This window comes from Echeneis naucrates, chromosome 13 (genome assembly GCF_900963305.1).
Source record: "Echeneis naucrates chromosome 13, fEcheNa1.1, whole genome shotgun sequence".
In the NCBI taxonomy this organism is placed as follows: Eukaryota; Metazoa; Chordata; class Actinopteri; order Carangiformes; family Echeneidae; genus Echeneis; species Echeneis naucrates.
This window is the reverse complement of record NC_042523.1, coordinates 19038902-19063561: the sequence shown is the minus strand read 5'-3', so window position 1 is coordinate 19063561 and position 24660 is coordinate 19038902. Positions and strand designations below refer to the sequence as shown.

General features: G+C 40.7%; 1 protein-coding gene across 3 annotated transcripts; it reads left to right on the top strand.

The window, feature by feature from the left end:
• The first annotated feature begins 789 nt into the window (after positions 1 to 789).
• On the top strand, positions 790 to 24215 carry vaspb (vasodilator stimulated phosphoprotein b). 3 transcript variants are annotated; one of them, XM_029518337.1, is made up of 14 exons: positions 790 to 957; positions 13692 to 13863; positions 16152 to 16332; positions 17469 to 17535; positions 19624 to 19706; positions 20095 to 20336; positions 20606 to 20724; positions 20973 to 21024; positions 21171 to 21198; positions 21317 to 21356; positions 21588 to 21644; positions 22294 to 22363; positions 22605 to 22662; positions 22754 to 24215. In XM_029518337.1, the coding sequence occupies exons 1-14, from the start codon at positions 953 to 955 to the stop codon at positions 22786 to 22788; spliced, it is 1209 nt and encodes a 402-aa protein (XP_029374197.1). In that variant the 5' UTR covers positions 790 to 952; the 3' UTR covers positions 22789 to 24215. The 3 variants fall into 3 exon arrangements, with proteins under 3 accessions (XP_029374197.1, XP_029374198.1, XP_029374196.1); XM_029518336.1 differs by having other exon boundaries at positions 795 to 957; positions 20603 to 20724; XM_029518338.1 differs by lacking the exon at positions 21588 to 21644 and having other exon boundaries at positions 20603 to 20724.
• Positions 24216 to 24660: the final 445 nt, after the last annotated feature.

Below are 24660 nucleotides of genomic sequence, written 5' to 3'. Positions count from 1 at the left end.
TCAATGAATCGATAATACATAAATATTATTAATAAAGCTGAACTGAATACTCAATACTGCTAAATAACATCCTAAATGTAAACACTAAATTAGTGTTGGGATGTACAGCTCACTGATTTCATATCCAGTTATGCAATTAATTTGATGACCATGCATCACATTTCATCAACTGCAATTAGACCTGCAGCCCACACCTATTAACTACATCCCTCTTTTTTTATTATTCAGATGCACTGCATTATTTCTCTGTGGGTAGTTATGTGGTGAAAGTAGCTCATAAAGAGAAAATCCCGTCCACAGCTGGTAAAAGCTGAATCACTCACAGGAAGTGAGAGATGTGCTGTCTTTATTTTTTTTATTATTATTATTATTTTTAAACGAGGCGGACTTGAACGCCTCCCCGGATGGGAGCCTAAATGGAAGCTGGCGGGCTGGGCCAGACTCCAAAGAGTCTGCACAGACCGACCGAGCGGCCGACGGAGGACCGTCCCTCGCGGGCTTAGCCTCCAGAAACACACCGCTACACCGAAGCGCAAAAAGTGCGACGAGGCAACTTCTGCTTTTGGCTTTTCAAGCTCTGGCTGCGACTCTCTGAAGCCGATGTGGGATAGCGATTGGAGTTGACAAACCCGCTCCACTACTGTATCTACCCCCCCCCCCTTCCTCCTGCCCCTGCCCCCCCTCCGGCTCCACACAACCAGGAAATCGTCGAGGTGTGCTTCTTTATCCCGCTGGTGCTGGCTACCCCGTCTGCGGGTGTAGATGCGCTCTTTTTTTTTTTTTTTTTCCTTTTTTTTTTGGGGGTGGTCGGAGATTTTTCCCTTTTTTTTTTTTTTTATTCTTAAATTTTATTATCATTCTTATTTCCCCGGTTTGACTCCTAAAGCCGGGCTTCAGCTCTGAAGTCAGCCAAACTTGCCAGCGAGGAGGAGATCTCCACCGTGGCCGAACAATGAGGTGGGTAAAGCGGCACAAATCCCTTCACCTTCATTGTGCTCGCCGGCTACGTTTTGCTCTTCTCGGCTACTAGTCGGGACAAAAGCGGCTGTTAAACGCTGACCTGGAAGCACCTCCGTGTAGTTTGTCCTCCTCCTTCCTCTCTTGGTTGCTTCTAACGCGTTAAATCACATTTTCTCACCCTGAAACGACAAATCCGGTGTGTAGCTGTTGCTTCGACCGCAGACACACACATGGGACTTTGTAGCAGTTTTTATTGTTACCTTTGTAACTTGGTATAGAGTGTGTGTGTGTGTGTGTGTGTGTGTGTGTGTGTGTATATATGTATACAAAATGATGTGTGTGCACGGTGAAAGTGAAGGCTCTGTTCAAGTGTGGCAGGTTTCAGGAAAATACTCCCAAAGTTGTAGTGGAGCAGGTCAGATGACAACAACATACTTCTGTATCTGTTTCAGACGCTCCATGCTGGTTCTTTTGTTTTGCTTGTTTGGCTGAAGTGGCTCGGTATCACTGTGCATGTACCCAAGCAAGAGCAAAAGCTGATTTATTAACATTGTGTGAATAGTGTGAAGTATATTGTGTTTCCTCGTGTGTGGGGAGTACAGTCCTGCACATGGGGGAGCATTTGCTGTTTTCATGTCATGCATTCCACAGAAAACACATTCAGTTCATCCTTTTGTCTACTATTTTTCTCCCTCTGGGACTGCAGAGGTTGAACATCGACAACAAAATAGTTCTGTGGAAAATTCATGTCTGCGAATTCCACATCCTGTCACAGCCTGTGTGGTTGGCAATTACATGCTTTGAAGTCGTTGCTGCTGGCTAGGGCTGCCCCAGGCATGATTATTATTAAAAAAAAAATCTTTTTCTTAACTCCTTCACATTTAAACAGAATAACAATCCGCTTGTCTCAAAGACCGACTTTGCCATTTTGAAGAGTGACAAATGTAATTTTCCTGTTTACACCATGAGGTGCAGTAAAGCTCGGGACAGATAACCTGTGTGACTAGTTCTTTATCTCAAACCTGCGGTGCTGCCCTTTCTTTAATATATCATGCAGTGCTCTCAGGCACATGGGTTGGTCCGTGTTTTGTATTTGTTTTGCGCATATTTCTTCATGGCAACTTTGATTGCAGCAGGAACAGGAGCCACTTGAGCCGCCTGCCACAGTCACAGCTGTGCATTAAATTTACTCTGCTAATGAGGCTAATCACTAAGCCAATGCAACAATTAGGAAAGGCAACTGTGCTGACATAGTTTAGACAATACAAAGTTTGAACGTGGCATCTTTTTCTTCACTTTGAGAACATTTTTAGTAGTGGTGCAACATTGACAGTTTTCTGCCATATTGTGCACAGTGGAATTATTACACACGAGCAGATAAGCAAGCTGCTTTATTGTAAAGTAGCTCTATCCATGTAATGTAAAGCATATATTCCAAATTCTGCCTGAATCCGGCATTGATGGGTAGCATCCAGCTGGACAGTTGCAGTTCGTGCTCTAAATGGATATTGCTCCTGCCGACCCACCATTGTGGCCTGAGCCGTTCATGCCACCTTGTATAATAGGTGAAGACTGGAATGCAGCTCCACTCATGTTCATTGTCATTTCTCCCAGTGGAATGTAAATGTTGACACAGAAGTGCAGTCAGTTGGTCAAAAGTTCAACAGTTTGACCCAGTTGAGAAAATGGCTCAGCAATGCAGCTTTAATCTGCCCTTACATTTGTAGACCAGTGTTCTCTCCATTGACCATGTTGAGTCCACATCTGTTGGTTTGTCTGTTTGGGTTTTGAGGTACTTGAAATGTGCATCCATCTGCATTGTGACTCACTGTCGTCATCAGAGAGGTGACTCTCCATATCCCTATGTGACTCACTGACTGGCTCCCTGTGATTAAAAACTCTGTCATATCTGACACCGACAGTATGGCTGCCTGGAGGGTCAAGTATTAAAGCACATAATGTGAGTGTGTACACACACACACACACACGGATGGGTGTCATGCATCTGCTTAATTCGCTGTTTGCTGTCTAAGGAGTTCCCTGTGCTTAGTTTAGAAGCTCCACATGCCTGGAGGCCACACCAAACTTGGCTCTTTCGCTGTTTTCCTTACACTCCTGCACGAGTTTATTATTGATCAGCCCTAAAAGCAGGGAAATGGCCTCCCCCTCAGCCTCCTTTGTGTCTTGGCTCGAGCTTTTTTTTTCTCCCTCAGCAGTAACTGGAGAGGAATGCAGCACTAACCACGATCTTTAGCAGTTTTGCTGTCACATCTTCCTCTAATGTTCTACTTCTTGACCTCATGTCCCAACAGGCCAGTAGCTGTTATTTAAGGAAATTAGCAGTGTTAATGTGCCTATCCATTTAAGGATGACAAAATGAAACTGGTGACACGATTAAAGTGTTGTTGCGATTGCTCCATCTTCATGCCGTATTATTGTACAAGTTCCCAACACTACTGTGGTCTACAGGGTTCTACTTGTTCCTGTAATCTTTTTTCCTTTGTTCTCTTTTGAAGGCTGATTTTAGTGCCAGAAACCTGGTCGACTTTTATCTGGTTTCTAATCACTAATGTTACCTACATTATAATTATTAAGCAAAAAAATACTTGTGTACTCTGCTCCATTTGTTTTTTATTGATTTTATTTCTTGCTTAGCGCTCTCTAAAACTACATAATTCTTAGCTAGACTGACAGATATGAGAACCTGAAATGATGGGATTCTTCAGCATGCCTGAAATAATTGTACTCCTTTTTTATTTATTTATTTATTGACTGTGAACATAAACGGCGTTTTCTAATTTATTTTTTCAGCTAAACCTCTGGCAACATCCACAATCACGCCTGTGCCCAAAAACCAATAACAATTTCAGTTAATTTGGATGTGCTTGTGGGAGTGCTTATCTATAATGTCTTAAAAGTAATGGCTTTATTTAATGCACCATAAGTTGCGTGTTGACACACACTTCTGGAGTCTCCCCAGTCTCTGTCCAAATGATCACAAAGCCTTTGTGCTTTATCGCTCCTTGCGCGCCACGATTAAAATGAATCTGCTTTGTGAGTTTGTCTCTCACAACATCAAATCACTGTTACCCCCCCCTCCCCTTCCCCTGAAACAATTATACCCCTCTTGGTCCTCCCACTTCTCATACTCATAAATGGGCCATTATGCCAGCCTGCCTCTTGGATTAGATGCATTGCTACAGGAGTTGCTCAGCATACAAAACCTTCTATTGTCAGTTGGTGACAAATCCTATTTCCTTGGTGGTGAATGATGTTTGTTTGTTGGTTTGTTTGTTTTTTTTTTATTATTATTCTTAAATTGTGCCTCCAGGGTGTTATGTTATCCCTTTATGACTTTATTTAATCTGCGTTCACTTATTTTAAACATAAGCTTTACCCCAACTAGCATGTTGGAAATGTCTCACCTCTTTTAAGAAGATTTTCAATAAGTATGCGCCTTTGAAACTTGCGCTGAATCATTTGTCACAGAAGGGACCTAAGAACAGTTGTGTAGATTGCTTGCGGTGAATAATGTGAATATGTTCTTCAACTAAGCTGTTTAAGCAATACATTTATTGTGATATAGAGCAAATAAACAAGTCCTTTATCAAGTTAATATAGCAACACTTCTCCAGCTTCGCGTGTGCGAGGATTAGTAGCTATTGTGGTATACGTTTTCCAGAGACTCAAATGTAATTACTAGATAGGTCTGAGACTGCTTATGGTTAACTAAAAAAAATGCCATATCCAATCATGTGGAGCAAACGTGTGTAAACTTCCAATATTAATATATGCAATTAGGATGGCATTCATCCATATAAGACCTTACATTAGCTGTTTGGTGACAGATTCTGTTTACCTGGTGGTTCAATATAATACTAAATTAATATTAAAGAGATAAACATTTTGTACTTCCCTGCAAATAAGTTACATAGGTCCCCATGGCCTTTGTTGGAAAAGACGGTAAACAGGAAGCAAATATTCCTATTGTTCAGTTAAACATGGCCTGAAGCAGAGGAATTTACCCCTGCTGGTTGTGTGTTTTTCACACTCTGTGGCACCGAGCTCAGTGACTAGCAGAGTGTATTGATCTGATACCCGGACTGTGTTGCCATTTCTTTTCATCTCATTCATTCAAACTTAGTGTCCTTTTGACTGATTTTGGCTGGGATTGTAGTTTCCAAAGTAATTCAACTTCTGACTTCCCATATGTGTGAATTTATTTTGGACAATCTCGCTGACATCGTCTACATGAAGAATCAGCGACATAGGAGCTCACCGGCTTAATTTTTCTGTCACAAATGAAACTGTTGTAGTGGTATGTGAAGAGAAGTGGTCCTATCATTTTAGATGTCAACTTTGTTGTATCTGAGATTAGTGGATTTGTACAGCTTCTTGTTCACACACGATTCTTCATCCCATCTAAAACACGTGGTTGGACAGTTGTGTCTCTAATCAGTAGAAATGGCTTCTGTAGACACAACACCAGACGTATATATGAATTGCTGAGAAACATTTCTCCCTTTAGGTTTCTGTATTCAAGCTTGTTTCAGTTCCTTTATGACTACGAAGAGTGAACTCGAGGAGACCCCTAGAAAAGACTAAATTAAGTCACAAGTTCATCTGCAAACCCTCTCTGGTGACATCATCCCGGATGGCTGTAACACTGTACTGAAAGCACAGCTTGTTGTGTAGAGAAATGTTGTAGTGATAAAATGTATGGTCAGCAATACTAATGGGTGCAGAGTTGCATCGGGCCCACTAATGGAGTGTAATGGATGCCAGTTGGTATAAAAAAGTGCTCAAGGCTTTCAGGCATCTTAAATATTTCTGTGTTCAGGCCCTCAGATATTAACTTCCCTGAGAACAATGGTTATTGCTGACACACAAATTATGTCAGAAGAAGTTAGATGTTGGACAACATTTGAAACTCAGAAACTACTCAACTGGTCTGTTGTGCAACAGTTTCCTCACATTATCATTAGACACCACTTACTGTGGCTAGTGAGGAAGGATATTATTGCCTGATGAGATACAAGCTCAGGATTAATCACTATATTGAAAGAAAGGATCCAAGGGAGAACCTGTTTTGGCCTCTTCTGCAGAAGACAGAGACATTTTCTGCATGAGTGATATTTATTTAGCATGAATGGTGATGCTTGTGTTTACAGTGTTTACAGAAACAGTTTTCTGTCCTGGATTCCCCCTGAATCACAGCTTTTCCCTGTCTGTCCCTTTGGGATCTGAGCATCAGGTGACTGTATCTGAGTGCTGCAAGTTTTAGTTTTTGGTCAGTTGAGAAATCAATTTTTGGACAATGGACATTTGGTGACTCTTAGTCAGAGAATATTTCCAGAGTACTTTCTGGGCTGTTTTGCTTTTACACAGTTTCTGTCAGTTACAGGGAAAAAATGGAAGGGACAGAGTAGAAAGTGTGTTTCCAAATATGTGGGACTTATTTTTCCCATTATTGCATCCCTCTTGTCCGCAGTTCAACGTTTCGTTAAACTGTTTAATAGCATTAAGAAGAAATTGTAAAGAGACTCTTAGGCCAAGAAAGACCTCCGCTACTAAAGATAGAAGAAAGTATATTGAGGAAGGGTCTTCAGCCTTCCAGCAGGCATTGCTTGCGAGAGATATGAAACGAAGTAGAAAAATACAAAACTTTTAAACTGCCTTCCATTGCCAAGCCACACACATGATGCTGAACGGAAATGAGAGCATGTGCATATACAAAGTGTTACATCTTGGTGAAATTGAAATGTATGTAAATACCCTAAAAATCTGGAAAGTACACATAAATCATGACTGAATAGTTCAATTTGAAATTTGAAGCTGAGGAGCAGAGTAGTTTGACTCCAACATTATAACAATAAAACATATCAACAGAAGTAAAGTGAGAGTGTGGGGGGGGGGGGGGCAAACAAAAAACCCCGTCAAACCTCAGATCAATAAAATTAATATTCAGTATGACATCCCTGTAAATTTAAGGTGGCACACATTCCCGTCAGGAGACTCTGTGTCTTCTGTCCCCTCGTGTAATCCTGGACTGGCTTCATGATGTGGAGATCAGGGCTCCGTGGGGGTCATGCCATCTGTTGCGAGACTCCTAACCCTAAACTAAAGACACACCCTAACCCTTCACCACTGTGAATGTTTGGGCTTAGTTGTCATGGTGCTGAATGAATTTTTGACCAATCAGATGCCTCCTTGCTAAATATTATTTAAATTTCCTTGATCTAACTGGATTTAACTTTTTTCATTCCTTGTTTTAAAAAAAATGGATGGATGGACATTCCTTGAAGAGGTTGTTGACAAACTAGTTTTTTTTATTAGTTTAAAAACCAAAGTATCAGCTTTACTGTCACATATGAGAAAGAAAATCAGCACATCTTTATCCCTTTTACAAGCACAAATGCTAAAGATTGACTGTTTGACCCCAGCATTTCAAATGTAAATGGAAGTATAATCATCATTAATTGTTTTTATACCCACAAACTTCTGGAGTGCCTCAGCCATTTCAAAGTATTTTATGTCCTTCCTTTTTATTCAATGTTTTTTTGTCTAAATAATTAGCTTATATTGTATAGTCTTAAAGTATCAGGCCTCAGCAGGGGGTGGCAAACTGCCACACGAAGAAGACGTGTGTTTTTTTATGGTGAACTTGGCTCTCTGTAGATAGCTAGAGGATTGGCTTTGTTGTTGTGCATTGTGCTGTAGGTAGGTTTTAAAAACAGGAAAACACAGTACAGAGTGTATGGAGGGTAAGCTGGCCCAAATTGGCAGGGCCAGTGGGAGGATTAGCCACTATCTGCAAAGCAGACTAATGTAAGGTCAGAGTCTGTGGCTCAGTGAGAAGAAGGAAGTGTGATTTGTGCGTTGGCTTCTCTTTCTTCTGTGTCTCAAGCTTGTCTTCAGCCAGAATTGGGCTCAGAGTTGAGTGGAAACATCATTTCCTCGTCAGTGCAAAGGTAAAGAGTTACACATCTGGGCAGCTGAGTGCTTTTTGTCCTTCTCCAGAGAAGCATGGCTGTCTTCTCCTTGGCCTGAGTCGAGGAGGATGTGCTCCAACCTGTAAAAGGAGTTGAGCTCAGTGAGGAGGACAGAGGTGAGATGGTTCCAAATATGGGCATTCATTCTGTGTACCAGTGGTGCCCCCCCTCCCCTTACACACACATGCACACACACATGCACACACACACACGCACGCCCAATGCTGCCTCAGAAGCAGGAAGGAATTCATTCCAGCCCTTGAAGTGGTCAACGAGATGAAAGTTTGTCCATTCAACTTTTCCACAATCCTCACTAAACGATGCCAGTCAAAGGATGAGTCAGCCTTAAAAACATGCTGAGGGGTTTTCTCTGTCTGAATAGTCTTAGGTTTCCAGCTACAAACAAAACATTTGTAGTGAGTTTAACAAGGCTCAGATGGCCTGGATGCCTGTTTCTGTGTGCCTCACTTGTGAAGGCAGAAAGGTGTAGCCTACAGCAACTGAGTGTGCATGTTTTAATTTGTTTGCATTTAGCAGCATGCTAGGGCCTGTGTGAGAATAAACAGACATGAGGAAAACGACAAAGAAGGAAGGAGTGAGGTAAACTTCAGTTCTGTCTTTAGTCTAAAGGCTTTTTAGTTTATATTTCATCCTTCCTCTGTTGCAGGATGATTGCACAGAAATCATTTGCTTTCCAAAGAGAAATAAAATTCACTGTATTACTGAAAAATGTGACTTTGTCCTCTGAAATGCTGTTGCGAATTAATGTTGGTTCCACTTAAATTTCCTGATTTGTGTTATTACACAACTTACACAATTTCCATTGTTAACCCTCAAAACTTTGCATGTTTTAGCCTATTAAAATAAACCACCTAGTATTCAAAGAAACCAAGCAGCTCTGTTGTCTGGACGTCGAGCTATATATTAACATTTATGGGTCTCTCACACCATCACTTGTCCTTTCCAGTTAAAGTTTATCTACTACATACTGATACAGTCAGCGATTGTGGTTGTTGAATATTGACATGCTGTTTTCATGACACAATCATGTGGGCCCAGGTGAATATCACCAAGAGCCATATATATGGCCGGGGGTTGGTGGGGGGGTTCATTTGAGGACAGCGTGCTGTCAAATGACAAACCCTGCCGCGTGCGTGCGTGCGTGCGTGCATGCGTGCGTGTGTGTTCCCCATCTCCAAGTCAGCAGAGGTCAAGTACTTTACCACCAATTATGACCCCAGTTCAGTGCTTGCAATGAGGCAGATGTTTTTCTCTCTTTCCCCTTTTCATACATTTCCTTTTTTTCATGCCAAGAAAGAAGCTTCCATTAAACCCTCATTTCAAATGGTAAGTCACTCTCTTCCAGTAAAGAAAGGGCTAAAAAGCAAATGCTCTGAAGTCACACTTGATTGACCATGCAGCTGTAGTTTCAGGACATTGCGTGGGGAGGAGCGTCGCGTGCTGGCACATGCTGAGTTTTCCCGTGTTGTGTCTTTCCACCAGCAGTAACACTTCCTTCTTTTACTCGTGTCTGCCATTGTCTGTCAGTATGCAGGTTTAACCTTTCAAGTTCTGTTGTGGAAAGAGAAAGTTTAATACTTCACCTATCAGTGAGTTGTTGGAAGGTTTCATTTCCTAAATTTAAGTGTGGTGGGGGGTAAAAAATAAAAAACTTGCCGATAGCCTGAAGACATTTCACTTTTTCAGTTGCTAAAAATACAGGAGTTCCTCTGCAACTAATTACAGGAAAATGTATGTAAAATATCTTATCTCTTACTATCTGGGAGGAGAATGACGACACCAGCCTCTATTAAGGCCTTATTGTCTGTTGAAGTCTTCTTCAAATACGACACTTTACAAACAGGAAAATAAGTCTTGAATCACTGCTCATCTAAAAAGAAACAACCCCACCTAAGGTTTACTAATCCTAATGTGACACCTTCTTCTGATGTGTCATGTTGAACTTGTGTGGGTGGTGTGAAAAACCGAATCAGTTCACCAAGCTGTGAGGGGAAAAAAAAACATTCTTGTTTCTGTGATGTAAAGCTCGCTGGCTGTTTGTAACTGTCTAGATTTCATTTTTCTTTGCTACCTGATTATCACAGAGGAAGTTGACTGTTTCTGAAGGGAAGAAGAACTCAAAAGCCTGAACATCATTAAATAATGATAGGTGACTTAAATTGTCATGGGACAAAAAGCTTTTTTATATTGTGGTGCCATAAATTCCAGGAGGAGAGAGAAGCCCAGTGAACAGACAGAGACATCAGGCTAAAGTAGTCCTCCACCCAGTGTTCAGGCAATGTTGTGCAACCTCAGTTTGTCTAGCCTCACTCAAATGAATAGGGTCTATTTTTCCCGTGTCCTTGTGCTAAGTAAAATAATGCACAGCATGAGTGCAAAATAATTGAATTATAAATTATGGAATTAGTCTGTAGTGTCATGCACAGATGCCACCAGAACTTACACTTGGTTAAATAATGTTTTATGTGGACGGAAAGGAAGCAGAGGGGAGCGGTAGTCCAGCGTGCTAGTAGGGTCAGGTAAGAGCAGAAGGAGGAGGAGGCGGAGGAGGAAAGAGACAACTACAGCCACTGGGCTTGACTGTACTTGCCAGCACATTTGGGGAAAAGCTCTGAGAGCACAGCCTTATACAGACATTTCTAAGAGAGCATGTGCCCTGGCCTGTGTACTGTGGTTTCCTGTTAACCCCTCGCTGACTAAAGAAACACAGCAACGAACAACTCGCTCAAGCTGTAAGATTTGCAAGGCAGTATATATTTGGTTCAGCTTTAGAGTGTGTTCCTAAGTGTGTGTTCCTTCAGCATATCATCCTGCTGGTCATTTTCATGTGCCAAGGCATTGCTGTCTTTTCCCTGAGATGTTTGTTAAAGGTTGGTGACTCAAATCCCTCACAGAGCACCAGCCAGTGACCTATTTGTGCTTAATAGAAAACCTCTTAAGTCAACCAGTGACTTAGTTAGCTTAGCCCCACAGCCTGTCCTCACTAGAGCTCTGGTGGTCTTTGTCCTCAGCCGGACAGGAACAGATTGTTTATGACCACACCTGCCATCGTTTATTGCAGTACTAAAACACAGTGCAGTCAAACCAAGCCACAAGTTCTCTGCAGTGGATTACACCCAATGGGCCGGGTCAACACATGGACACACGTGTTGACCGGGTTGACAGGTGTGTGGGTGTGTGTCCCCTTTGGTCATGTGCATGTGCTGCACACTTTTAGAGTTTCAGTGTCCGTGGTTCCATCAATAATGCAGTCGCGCGCACTCAATCTCACTCCCAAGCTTTCCCTTTCTCTGCCATTAAATATGCATCAATTTCCCAGACCCTGGTCTCTGTCCCCTCCCACTTCCCATAAGCCCTCTTTGCCCTGCACATCAACATCATGCTTGGTGCTGCAGTACCATCCAGTCATAGTTAACCTGGTAGAAATGATTGATGGGCAGCGTTGTGGCTGCTGAGGGCCACACAATGCTTGGACCTTTTCATGTTTACATCCTGTACATGCTACTAATTATTCAAGATACGACCCTTACAGTTAGCAGGGATCTGTACATTCATAGACGCTTGCCAAAAGTTGTGCATTTGCAGATTTTCTGCAGGATTTAAGGAAGGGGTGATGACAGGAATAATTGGTTATAAAGGATGGTGAATAACTTGGAGAAGTATCAACAGAGATAGAGCAGATAGTCTGTGTGTCAGCTATGTATATACAGGGAGAGCATATGGGTGTTGAGGTACATGGTTTGTTTTTTGTTTGGTGTTGCTGTTGTTTGTTTTGTTTGTTTTTGTGAGGTATTTTTGCATTGATGCTGTAGCTATATCAGTAAACTTCCGAATTTACATGGAATCTTAACTGATATTACAGCCAAAAAGCAGAGGGGAGAAAGTTAACATGAAAAATTATTGGGGCTGTGGTGGAGTAGTGGGTCGAGCATGCGTCCCATAAACGGGAGGCTACAAGGTCTTTGTCAGCGATGCTGGTTGGGTTCCAGCCAGTGTCATTTGTGGTGTGGCATTCCCCACTCTCGCTCTCTATCCCATTTCCTGTCACTTTTCAACCTGTCCTATCAAAGGACCAAAAAAAAAAACAAAAAACCCCCACACAACCACATGAAGGTGTTTATGCAATCTATTTGCTGTGACTGACACCAAACCCAAAACTAACTGACATATTGTGAAATTATAAACCGCTCTGTTACACAGACAGGTTACAGTTGCTCATTTGTAATGTGAATCCTAAACAGATCATTTTTGCCCAAACGCATCTTTCCTTCTTACACTCTCTTTCATTTTGGGTCATTGTCAACAGGGAAGCAAAAGTATTTTTTCCATTCAACTTGCACTCAATTTAAATATTATTAGCATAGTGTGTATGTATGTGTTTCAAAGTGTATTGATTGTTCAGGCTGAGGCTGTCCTTATTAGGCATTCCTGGCTGCAGGAAGTAGGTTGTGGCTTTGGTGCTGAGTCACAGGAAGCAGCAGATTGTATCATGGGCAGGACAGATGGAGGGAGTGGTGGAAGAGATAGATTAGGGGGAGCACATGGAGGGGCAAATAAGGAAGGGTGAGGGTTGTGGGGGGGGGGTTGGAATTGACAATCTATCTTTTGTTCCCCGTGTTGTCCTCCTGCTTTCTGTCCCAGCTTTTGACTGCTTTTATTAGGCACTAGCTGTGATTTTCTTTTCATACACAAACATTATGTTGTATGTATTTCACAATATATGATAGTAAAATATTTTACATGTCAACCCAAATTTGCAGTATAAAGTAGAAGCTGGATAGCTAAGTAAATGGTATGAAATTAAATAGCACCAAATTGACGGAGCTAAATATTACCTTTAATACTGTGTGTGTGTGTGTGTGTGTTCTTTTCACTAAGGAAAGTATTCCCGAATGTGTTGTAACTTGTATGTATTCTGTCTGCATGTAACTATAAATAAATGTTTTGTCACTGATCTCAAAGCACATGTGGCTGATGTTTTTTTGTTTTGTTTTTTGTTTTTTTTTTTTCTCTCCTTGTAGTTGAGGAGCAGGTGCAAGATTCCACAGTTTTGCCTCTTTGGCAGCATTTGGCAAAAACTTCCTGTCTTTGTCACGCTCCATTGTCGTCTCGCCTCGGTCTTGTTTGTGATAAACCTAATCTTTTTCTCTTTTCAAATTAAAACTAATCTTTCTTTCTCCCAGTCTTTCACTCTCTAACTCTTGTTTATGTGTAAAAATGTGCTGTTTTCTTTATGCTGACCTTTGTACAGACGGGAATCACAAAAATAACTGATGATAGCTCCAGAAAGTTTAGTGTACTTTTTAGTGTACTTCTCTATGACAGAGAGATCTGGCACTCATCTCTGAAATTATTTGTTTACAATGTCCATCTGGTGTGTACGATTCCTCTTTGCCTCCCCTTATGTTTGTTTCCTCGTTTCCAGCTGCAGGCAACACAACAAAGCATCACCAACTATGATTTGATAGCATTTCTACTGTTAAAATAATGATGGGGGGTTAAGTAACGGTATGAAATTGTGGTTACACTGAAGTCTTAAAGGTTTTAAAGGTGCTGGTTTATATTATTTAGCTTGTAATGTGAAATAAAGGGTCATTCAATGATGTATACAATGATCACAGTATCATTTCACGTATCACAGTATTTTCCAGGCCCTGTGTGACATCTTCATACTCTCAAGAATCATTGTCCCTTGCTATCTCGTCCTCTTTCTTCCAGTGAGTCCAGTATTTGCCAGGCTCGGGCCACTGTGATGATTTATGATGATGGCAATAAGAAGTGGCTGCCGGCGGGTGCTGGACCCCAGACCTTCAGCAGAGTCCAGATCTATCACAACCCTTCTAACAATGCCTTCAGGATAGTGGGACGCAAGATGCAGACAGACCAACAGGTAATTCTGCCAGCTGTGAGCATATTGTGTGTCTGACAGACTGTGTGTGTGTGTGTGTTTGCCTCTGGAGTTGTGAGTATTTGTGGCTGTCTGGACCCCATTCATCTGTCTCTGTTATTTGGCTCCTGGGCGTCTGTACACTCCTAAGGGTGTATGAGTAAGCCAGTTATGTCAGACAGTCGTATCTTTGTATGCTCCCTTTCATCCTCAACATTACCATTTATTTGATTGCACACACCAGGCCTTGGTGACTAAGTTGAGAATATTTACTGTATTTTATCCGAATTGTCTTTGAAGGCAGCATCATCAATTACCGTATAATATTGTTATTTAATGTGCATTTATTTAGTCTATTTACTTATACTATTTATGTAAACAGCTTGAACCCTGTATAGACGTGACATTCAGTCCTTTGACACAGAAATACTGGGAGCCTGTTGCGTATTTACACTGTTACCTCTATAGGCCTATTTCAGCGGATTAAATTATATGTTGTGAAGATGGGAAAGTGACAGGCGATAAGGTGTTCTGGATTTATTGTCCCTCTTGCTGAAATTTCTCATCCTGAGACTACACTTGTATGGTGTTGTCAGATTGTTTTGTGCAGTCTTTTTGTTCTTTGGGGAGCATTGAACGTATAAAGGAAAAACTCTGCAGATGTTCTAGAGGACACCAGAAGACAAAACCAACTGCATGTTTTGACTGTGCACAGTATGCTGTTATGATTTCAAGTTTTAGCCATTTGTGACTGCAGTAATTTACAGCAATTTGCCTGGATTCATGCAAATTTACCTCAAACTTAGTGATTTGACTCTGTTTAATTCCATTTTGATGTTGGTTTGTTTAAATTTAATAAGATTCACAATGATATACATGATGATAATATAATGGATATGTGCCTAAATCTTAAGGTTGCAAATACATGCAGCAGGTTGGCTTTGGTGCTTGTTCTTATAATTATTGCCTATTCCCTAATGAGGGGATATAGATAAAGACACTGAAAGCTAAAGCTGAATTTCTGTGGAAAAAGGTAATGTTCTTTTTGGGCTCAATGTTGACATTTGCAAATGAGAACAAAGGTTTCCTTTCCGTTATCACCACATTATGACTCACAAGTTATCAGTAGTTAAAGGTGTGCACGTCTAAATTAAAAAGCTGGGTAAACTGATTTTGGATGGGTCTGTTGTTGGCTACACCTCTCCTCTCCCTGCTGTCTCAATGTCTCTCTTTCCTTCTTTAAACATTCAGGACGCTAAAGTGTTCCCCAGAGACAGGTCTTAAAGTGGATGATGTTTCCTGTGAGATAGTCAGCCTGTTCAACCATTTCCTGTGACAATTTAGGGAAAAGCCTGATACCCAATGAGGCATCTATATTTGTGTCTGCTGGAGACATCAGACACAAATATCCAGCTCAGTTTAAGATGTTGATGTGTGAGAGCAGCAGGGAGCTGATAAGAGAGAATATATAGTGGTTGAATTCTCCCTTTACTTCCATATTCTCCCCACTTTTCCTTCTATTCTATTTTCTGAGTAACTTTTTGCTGACATTATCCTTGTCTTTTCAATTTCTTTTATGTATCTTGCTGTGACTGGATGATTAAACTGCTCTGAAAACACAAGTGGAACCATGGCCTTAAGGTTTTCTTTGCAGGTGTTCAGACATTTTGAAAATTTTGCTTTCTACACTTGAAAAATTTCCTTTAAAAAAAATAAAAAGATTAATTAGATTCTGATCACATCCCCAAAACTGTTCCTCGTGCCTTTCACGCCTTTTGACATTATTTTGGAGAGTTGAGGAACTATATTATCTGCATTGGCAGCTGAACTCACTATCCTCTTTTTAATGGTGTTGATTGCGATGATACTCACCCTGACAGGGTCTCCTCTCCTCCTGTCTGCTCTCTGGAATCCAGAGGCTGTTAAACAAATAGTGAAATGGTGTGTCAGCACATTCAGGCAACACTCAAATCCAGAACATTTTTTTTTTCTTCACTGCTCACAGGCTTTACGCCACCTGCTGGGTGGAATACAAATCAGGGTCTTTTAGGCACAAGTTGGGAAGTGCGTTTTAAATTTTGTCATAGTTTTTCCAGTTCTAGTGAGGAATCTTCCTCCTGCATGCCTTTTGGGGAGTTATTTATTTCAAACTTTTAACCAGAAGTCATAGGTTCTTCTGAATATTTTCAAACTTGATCTTAATAATTTCTATGAATAGGTGTAAGCCACCAACTAAATATTTTCTGTCAAAAGGATCCCAATGTTGATTGCCTCTTGTCTTCCTTCTTCAGGTGGTCATAAATTGTCCAATTGTTAGAGGTCTCAAGTATAACCAGGCCACACCAAATTTCCACCAGTGGCGGGATGCCCGGCAGGTGTGGGGGCTCAACTTTGGCAGCAAAGAGGATGCTGCTCTGTTCGCCAACGGCATGGCTCATGCTCTGGAGGTGCTCAACTCCATGGCAGATTCAGGTGAAGGATTTCCCACCAGGTTCCGCATCTCAATAGTCATGAGTGACTTTCTATACAAAGATCTGATAAAACAACCTAAATTAAAATTTTCTGTGGAAACTATGAAATACTGAATTATAAACATAACAATACCAGGATAGATGGTCTTTGAAAGTACAGCATGTTAGAGTTTTAGATCTCTTGCCAACATCAGTGGATTACACCTATTATTTCCCTTCGATAATGTGCCCTAATAAAACTGACAGCTGGTTTCATATCACTACTTTGTCAAAGTTCAGATGTGCTGCTAAATTTCTCTCATAGCACTTAGGATTGCTCCCCTTTTATAGGATTACTTACTGATGCCACTTTTCCTAGAGAGTGCTTTAAATTTAAGAGCAAATCTTATTCAGTAAGATTTAAATATGTGCTGCCCTCGCTGTGGTACTTTTTCCCTGCTGGTTTAATGTGAATTTTTCTTCACTCAGATCAAATAGGACAAATTAAAAATACTTTTAGAATGTCATAGAATATAAATCCCTGCTCATTCCCTTCTGATTTACTGATGTTTTCCTCCTGTCAACTGTCCTGTATGAGACCTGCTAATATTCTGGATAGTTCATGTCTTGGGAAGTTGGAGCAATATTTCCTGCAGAAATCAACCCCCTTTTTGAAAATACAAAATGTGATTGTAACTGTTAAAGTTATTATTATTATTATATTTATTTTATTATATTTTATTATTATTTTTATTTAATTTTTTTTGTTCCCTAGTTTATCATTTTCTCAGTTTTAATTGTAACATAGTAACATATTAACATAAACAATATAGAAAAAATTTAATGCATTATTCTTATGCTCCACTGTTCAAACCTTTTCATTCTCCACCCACATTTCCTCGCCCGTATAATGTCTGCTGCTAAAAGATTATCTCAGGAATAAAGATGGGTCAATACTTAATTGGGATACTCATTTTGGTCCCACTGTAATATCCCAACTGTCTACATGCTTCTCAGATAATTTGCAGTCATATACAATAAAATACATTGAGAGATTGTGGTGAATGAATTTAACTGCTTTTGAACAATGTCTAACCCCATATTGTTTAATTTCTTCTGTTTGTATTAAGGGTATTTTCTGTGTTGTGTTTTTGGCAGGCTATGCAACCCTCACCCGCCCGGTATCAAATGGGCCATCTCCAGAAGAGCTTGAACAACAACGGAGGTACTGTGACATATCCGCTAAAAGGCTACCAACCTTTTTTTTTTTTTTTTTTAATCATGTGCTGTTTCATTTCCAGCAGAATCAAACTATCCTCAGGGTTTTGTTGCATAACAATCAATAGCACGTCAAGCTGTCTTGGTTCTGCAGATGTCCTGTTGGCACAGTTTTGTGCACACGCATATGTCAAGGATTTGATGGCATTAGGCTGATGCTGCTAAACCCTCAGTCAGCCACTGTTGGTTAAAGGTTAAAAAGGCAACAAGGCAAACACCTCTCACATCAACACCACCTTCTCACCATCCATCTATCTGTTCCACCAGCACTAGGACCTACTGCAGTGACATCATGCATGCCTGCATAGAGCATGCATTAACCTTTTCATCTCATTTGGACTAAAAGACAATATGTTGCACAGTCAGGCAGGCTTTGTGATTGGTCAGAAGGACTATCTGTGAAGTAGTGGCTTCTGACTGAGTCAATAAAACCTTTTGAAATCAGGTATAGATGATGGTTTTTGATATTTTTTGGATGGATGCTTGTACCTCTCATGACAGTGATCATTAATAATAATAATAATAATAATACATTTTATTTATGAGCACATTTCAAGACAGTCAAGGACACTGTACAATGAATAAAAGCGATGATAAATAAAAACCACACGCATACAAGAAACAATGGAAAGTGTAATAGAAGTTAGGAGTGAGTAATCATCTTAAACACGTGTGTTTTGAGCTTGGACTTGAAGATGGGGAGAAAGTCAGAGTTGTGGATGTAAGGAGGCAGATAGTTCCAGAGGTGGCGCAGTGGAGGCCAGAAGGGTCAGTCAGGTGGATGGAGGAGGATAGAAGGGAACGGGCTGAAGTGGCAATGTGATGAAGGTCGGATAAATACGGAGGGGCGAGGTTGTGGATGGCCTTGAAAGTGAACAGGAGGAGTTTGATTTCTATATGTTGCTTGACAAGGAGCTAGTGAAGTTGCCAGATGATGGGGGTGATGGACGTATGAGGGGGTTTTGGTGATGATACCGGCCGGGTTCTGGGCCAGTTGGAGTTCATAGAGGAACTTTTGAAGGAGGCCGAAGAGAAGACAGTTGCAGTAGTCCATCCAGGAGGTCACAAGGCTGTGGACAAGGATGGAGGCAGTATGGGGGACGGGAGTCAATTAATGTTACATAGATGGAAGTATGTAGACCGGGTAATGTTATTGATGTGGGGTTGGAAGGTTAGTGTGCTGTTGAAGAGGAGAGGGTGAGACTAAAAAGCTGCCAGTGGTAAAGGAGATGGTGTGAGCTTTTTAGACGGTGTGGATTTTTTTCAGTTTTATCGCTGTTTAATTTTAGGAAGTTCGAGGTGAACCAGGATTTTATTTCAGATATGCTGGAGGTGAGGGAGGACTGTGGGAGACAGGAGTCCGATTCACAGGATAAGAAGATTAAGGATTAATGTTGCACTGAAAACCAAGAAAAATTTGACTTGACTTGCCTTTTTCATATATCCTGGGCCACCTTCTAAAGCTTTAAATCACAGCTACTCTTATTTTTTTTTTGTGTGCACTCAAAATGTGTGAAGCTTTGCATTTTAGAGTGAGTGTATAACGCTATATCTGCGATGTTCTGTATACAGCTGCTGTATGTGGCAGATGTGTGGGAGGGGAGTGAGCTGAAGCTGATGCCCGAATTAGGCCACCATGTCCAGATGTGGACCTCTCAGTCATGGGCTAATCAGAAGCCATGAAATCCAATCCATCTATTTACCAACATTAGTATACGGAATACAAATCCTGAAATTAGCTCCCCACGAGCACTAAATACCGTATGTCATTAGACAGAGTTGTTGGAAAACAATGGCTCAGGGGTAAACAGTTTATTAATCTGTGAGCCATTTATTTACACATTAAATTGGTGATGCCTGTGTGCTGGTGATGTCTGTTGTCCCCTCTTGATCATGGTTAGTATGCCAAATCAGGATACCCAATTGAAATATTTTCAATCTCCATGTAATTATCCTGTACATCCACTGTCTTTGTGTTTTATTTTAAAGCATGTATACATGTATTTGTCATATACACATGTGTCTTTGTGCATAGGATGGAGCAGCAGGAACGTGAGCGACAGGAGCGAGAGCGTCAGGAAAGAGAGAGAATGGAGAGAGAAAGACAAGCAGCTGCAGGTCAGAAAATGCTTGCTCTGGTCAACATAACCACACTTAACTACAACAGAGTCCAGGCTGAGTATATTGTCATGTCACAGAGTCCTTTTTATCTTGATGCAGTGTGAGAAATTAAATCTTGGCCAAAATCTGTGTCACACTATGTGATATCAAATTTGAGGCATGTGGGATTATGTGATGAAGGCCCAGTGATCAACTAAATAGGAAGAAAATATATGCCACAACCAAATACAAGCCTGTACAGTGCATTTTTTCTTCTTTTTTTATTGTCATATTTTAGATTGGACTACTGCTTGTATTGTGAATGACATAATCTCATCATTTTACCCCTAAATTATTGAGAATGGCTACCATCACTGATCTTTCTGTCTCAATTTTTTTTTCCCAGCCCCTATTCCTCCAGCTCCACCGATGGCCGCCGGAGGAGTTGTACCCCCGCCTGCCCCTCCTCCACCCCCTGGCCCCCCTCCAGCCAGTGGCATTCCTCCTCCTCCAGGACCGCCTCCCTCCGGACCTCCACCCGCCCCACCCCTGCCCTCTGCGGGAGGAGGTGGCCTTGGTGGTGGGGGAGGTGCGGGTGGGGGCTTGGCAGCAGCCCTAGCAGGAGCTAAACTACGTAAAACATCTAAGGTGAGGATGTCACAGTTGTGTTCCAGACTTTTGACTGCACTGTGTTTGAAACTGCAGTCAGGTATTTGTCACATGTACCATAATGGACAATCACCCTGGCGAATCCGAGATGTGCTTCTCTGACTTTGCAAATTGCTGATATTCTGAATAAGAACATAGTTGTTTCTACTTGCAGAGTCATGATATCACCAGATGCGCGTCACTGCTTATTGAGTTACCATGTCTTCATGGTGTCTGACTCTTTGTTTGCTATATGCTGCCCTCAGCAGGAGGATACAGCTTCTGCAGGTACAGGAGGCAGAAGTGACTCCAGTCGCAGCAGCAACTCCTCTCTCGGAGGAGGTGGAGGAGATCTGATGGGTGAGATGAGTGCTATTTTGGCAAGAAGGTGGGTAATACCACAAGTTTTCCAATTAAACTGTCCCATAACATCTCCAGTGTATACATTTAAAAAATTAGACATTGTGAGTTAATCTATTTAAGCTTTCATATTTAGCAGTTTTGTCTTTGCTTTTTGTCCTTAATTTTATATTACATTTAAAATGCTTCATATAATGTGTTTAATTAAGGTGTCAAACTGGTTAGTCTCTTTAACTGTACATGGCAGCAACTTACGTTGATCCTTTCTAACACCAGGAGAAAAGCTGCTGACACTGGAGAGAAGCCACCTGTAAAGACGCAAGATAATGTAAGAGTGTATTTTGTCACATTATTTAGAAAAGAACAATGAATCCAATACAAAGGATTGCTTGTACTATTGACATATCACTGTAGACCATGCATAGTTTAAAACATGACTCACTCTTAACAGTTGTCTTGCTCTTTTCTTTACAGGATGACTCAGAGCATCAAAGTCATAGCGGTGAGAAGTGAACATTTTTATCCATGGCAGGCCACCTACATTCATTCTGATATTCATTTCACATAATGTAAAAAAATAAATATTTATAACTTGTAATTTTATGCATCCTTTCACTTAGACACCATCAAAAGACCTTGGGAAAAATCAACTATGACCAGGTAAAGCGTTACCTGGATTCACTTATTTCTGTGCTATATCAGTAAATTTGTTTCCCCCTGTTGTTTGGCAACTTGGGTTTCAACTGATCCACAGAGTAGTTTTTCGTGTGTGGATGTGGGTGGGTGCACGTATTTTTATAAACATGTATGTACGTGGACAAGCGTGCTTTTTGTGTGTGACTGTCATCCATCTCCATTCTAAAGAGAAGAGTGTGTGTGTCTCACTAACAGGAATAACTCCATCGCCAAGAACACGGACTCCACTTCCTCACTGTCCCAAAGTTTCAGGTATACATGCTGTCCAGTTCACTCGTGACCTTAGCTCCCCTTGCTCCTTTCTCTTCAGTTTAGCGCAGTATCCCTGCAGCTGACAACTGAGGTAGCATATTTTACAGTTGATAGCACCCTCTAATGGATCAGAGAATTGCAGACACCCGAGGGACCTGCAGGTGTACCAGCCGAGTGTGTTATCTCCGAAAATGGAATAAGATAATCTCTCTTTTTTTTTTTTTTTTCTTCCCCCCTCATGTCACTTCTGAGTGCTGGAGTTGGTGCTGTCCTCTTGTTGGAAAACTTCAAAAGGCGTACCTGGTGTTACTATAAATGTGGTTGAGGCATGTGTGTGTGCAACTGTGGTGGTTAAAAGGTGGATTTAAAAAAAAAAAAAAAAAAAGTCTCTTTTTTTGGCATTCGTTTATGGACGTTGGATATGGAAGTTGGTTTATGAGCTTAGATAATGCAACCCTCATTTCATCTCTGGCTGTGTGTACATTTCTCTACCCCTCTGTTCATTGTCCCTTTAACCTTCTGCTGCTATGGTGATGAGCTTGATTGACAGTGGCCCTGTGAACACTGTCCCAAGGACCTTCTTGGCTTTTTGTGAAAATACAAACTTAAAATAATATTCTCCACCTGTCTTTTTGTTGTCTTCTTACAGGGCGAAGCCAGCAGCCAACAGTAATGATACAGCTGGAACAGATGATTCCGATTTAGAGAAAATGAAACAGGTGAACTTATCATTGGAAGAGCAGTGAACAAATTCTAAAGTCATCCACACAAACAAAGACCGGTTTAGCAAATTCACTTTGACTAAAGTTAAAAAATAAAATAAAAAATGACATGCCTCCAAAATATGGTCATCGGAAAGGAATACACAAACGCATTCTCCAGTATCTACAATGACCTGCAACTGAAAGTGCTGCACTGCCAGGACTAATATAGTTTGCTGCTAATTTTTTTTTTCTTCAGGAGATCCTAGAGGAGGTGCGGAAAGAGCTTCAAAAAGTCAAGGAAGAAATTATTGGAGGTGAGCTCATGTAGTCCAAAAATATGTATATTTTCAAAATTGCTTCATTATTTAGTACTCCAGTTACTAATTCTGTCTCCTGTCTGTACAGCCTTTATTCAGGAGCTGCAAAAGAGAAACACATAGTTCTGCTGAGTGTGAGGTGTAATGGAGTGGTGTAATAGATGGAGGTGATTGACACCCATCAGGACCTCCTCTCCACTGCACCCCCCCATGTAGCCCAGGGATCTCTCTTTTCACCTACACATTTTCTCTTTTCTCTCTCTCTGTCTCTTTCTTACACAAACACATGTGAGCATACTTGCTTGTGTGTACAACATGCATATTCACTTCATGTAAATGGTAACCCAGGGAACCTCCTCATGTCGCCACTTTTTTTTTTTTTTTTGGCCATCACTCACTAATATTGCAGCAGTGATTGCATTCATCCACCATGTCCCCTTGTGTCCCCCACTCATCAGACCATGTAGCTGCAGCCACAGTTGCTCTTCCAGTTTGTCATTGTGTACATTAATCGAAAAACTCCTTTCTGCTGAGATCCTGCTATTTGTGTCTCCTCTCTTTTGCTATCACACACCATTTACTGATAGAGCAGTCTTCAGTATTCAGGGACAACGTATTAGTCACATCTTTACTGTAATAGCAAGATGCTGGCATGCTGGGATCTTTCTTTTTTTCTCTTGTTCTCATTTGACAAATTATTTTTCAGCCACAAACACTGCTACACATAATTCAGCTCAGTCATCCTCTGGCAATTTACTCTTGATTGTAGCCAGAGGGTGAAGAAAACGACAATAATTTAGGATGGATCAGAAACCCCACCTCCCTGACTACTGCAGCATCTCTCCATCAAGTGAACTCCCGGCACTGGCTAAGAACCAAAACAGCACTACACAAGCCTTCACTGCTGTGAGATAGAGAAGCTAGAGGAAGAGGAGACAAGCAGAGGGAATCTGATGGACAACCTGAGTGCTGTGAAAGAGGAGTGCGTTGTAGTTTTATGATGTGTGAGAAATTTATTCTCTTTGCATTGCACTTGTTCAAGAGGAAGTGTGTCTGTGTGTCACACTGCCTTGACAGACTATTCCTTCTAACCCAAAAGGAGATATTATTTGTTGGCCAATGCAGTGGTCCAACTGTGTGTCAGCTAGTCATTTCCTCCATTCTAGCTATGTTTTCTAACATTGAAACATGAAAAATGGCCATGATGAGGTCAATTAATTTGGCCATGACCAACTGCCTTGAGGATAAATATATAGATATATATAGATATATATATATATATGGACAAATATATTTGTTTTGAGGGAAAATGTTAGCAAAAATGAAATGGTGTTTCTATTTTAATTGAAGTGACTGGTGAATGGGGATTTAGTTTTCTTTCTTTCTTTTTTTTTTTCAATGATTGTTTTCTTATGAAATGTTATTTTGGGTTTACTGTTTCTTTTTCTAATAGAATCTAGGCTTTTTACACTGAAATATTAAGAAAACAGCTTAGAGACACTGGATTAGGAATGCCTTTATAGTCGAATACAGCTGCTTCTTCAAATGCATTGCTTTGTCTTGAGTCGTCTTTTGAGTCCTGTTGTGAGATTTCTTGAAACATTTTAAATGAAATTGTTTGCAATAAGACATCGTGGTGTGTTGTGCAAATTTGCGTTTAGTGACATGAAAACTCATTTGTTTGAGACATTTGAGTTTTAGCTTTGTCCTAAATGTGTATTGATATAAAGAAAAATAACTCCTAAGATTTAAAAAAAAAAAAAAAGTAAGCTTAAATTGCACCTTAGATTTCATTAAATTGGGCGTTTAAACTTTTTTTTTTTTTACAAAAAATTTTAAATATTGTGTGATGGCTTAATATTTGGACACAAGCATTGAAAATATGCCGTCAGAGATAAAAATAAATAAATAATTTACAAATTTCTTACGGAACTGACGTACACATGCGAATTATGAGTTGGTTTTACTCCAAAGGACAACAGTCTGTAAGGATGA

Coding starts and splice junctions, on each gene's coding strand:
- vaspb (XM_029518336.1), top strand. Junction 16,333..17,468: donor CAACTCCATGGCAGATTCAG/GTGAAGGATTTC, acceptor TGTTTTTGGCAG/GCTATGCAACCCTCACCCGC. Junction 20,725..20,972: donor AGTGCTATTTTGGCAAGAAG/GTGGGTAATACC, acceptor TTCTAACACCAG/GAGAAAAGCTGCTGACACTG.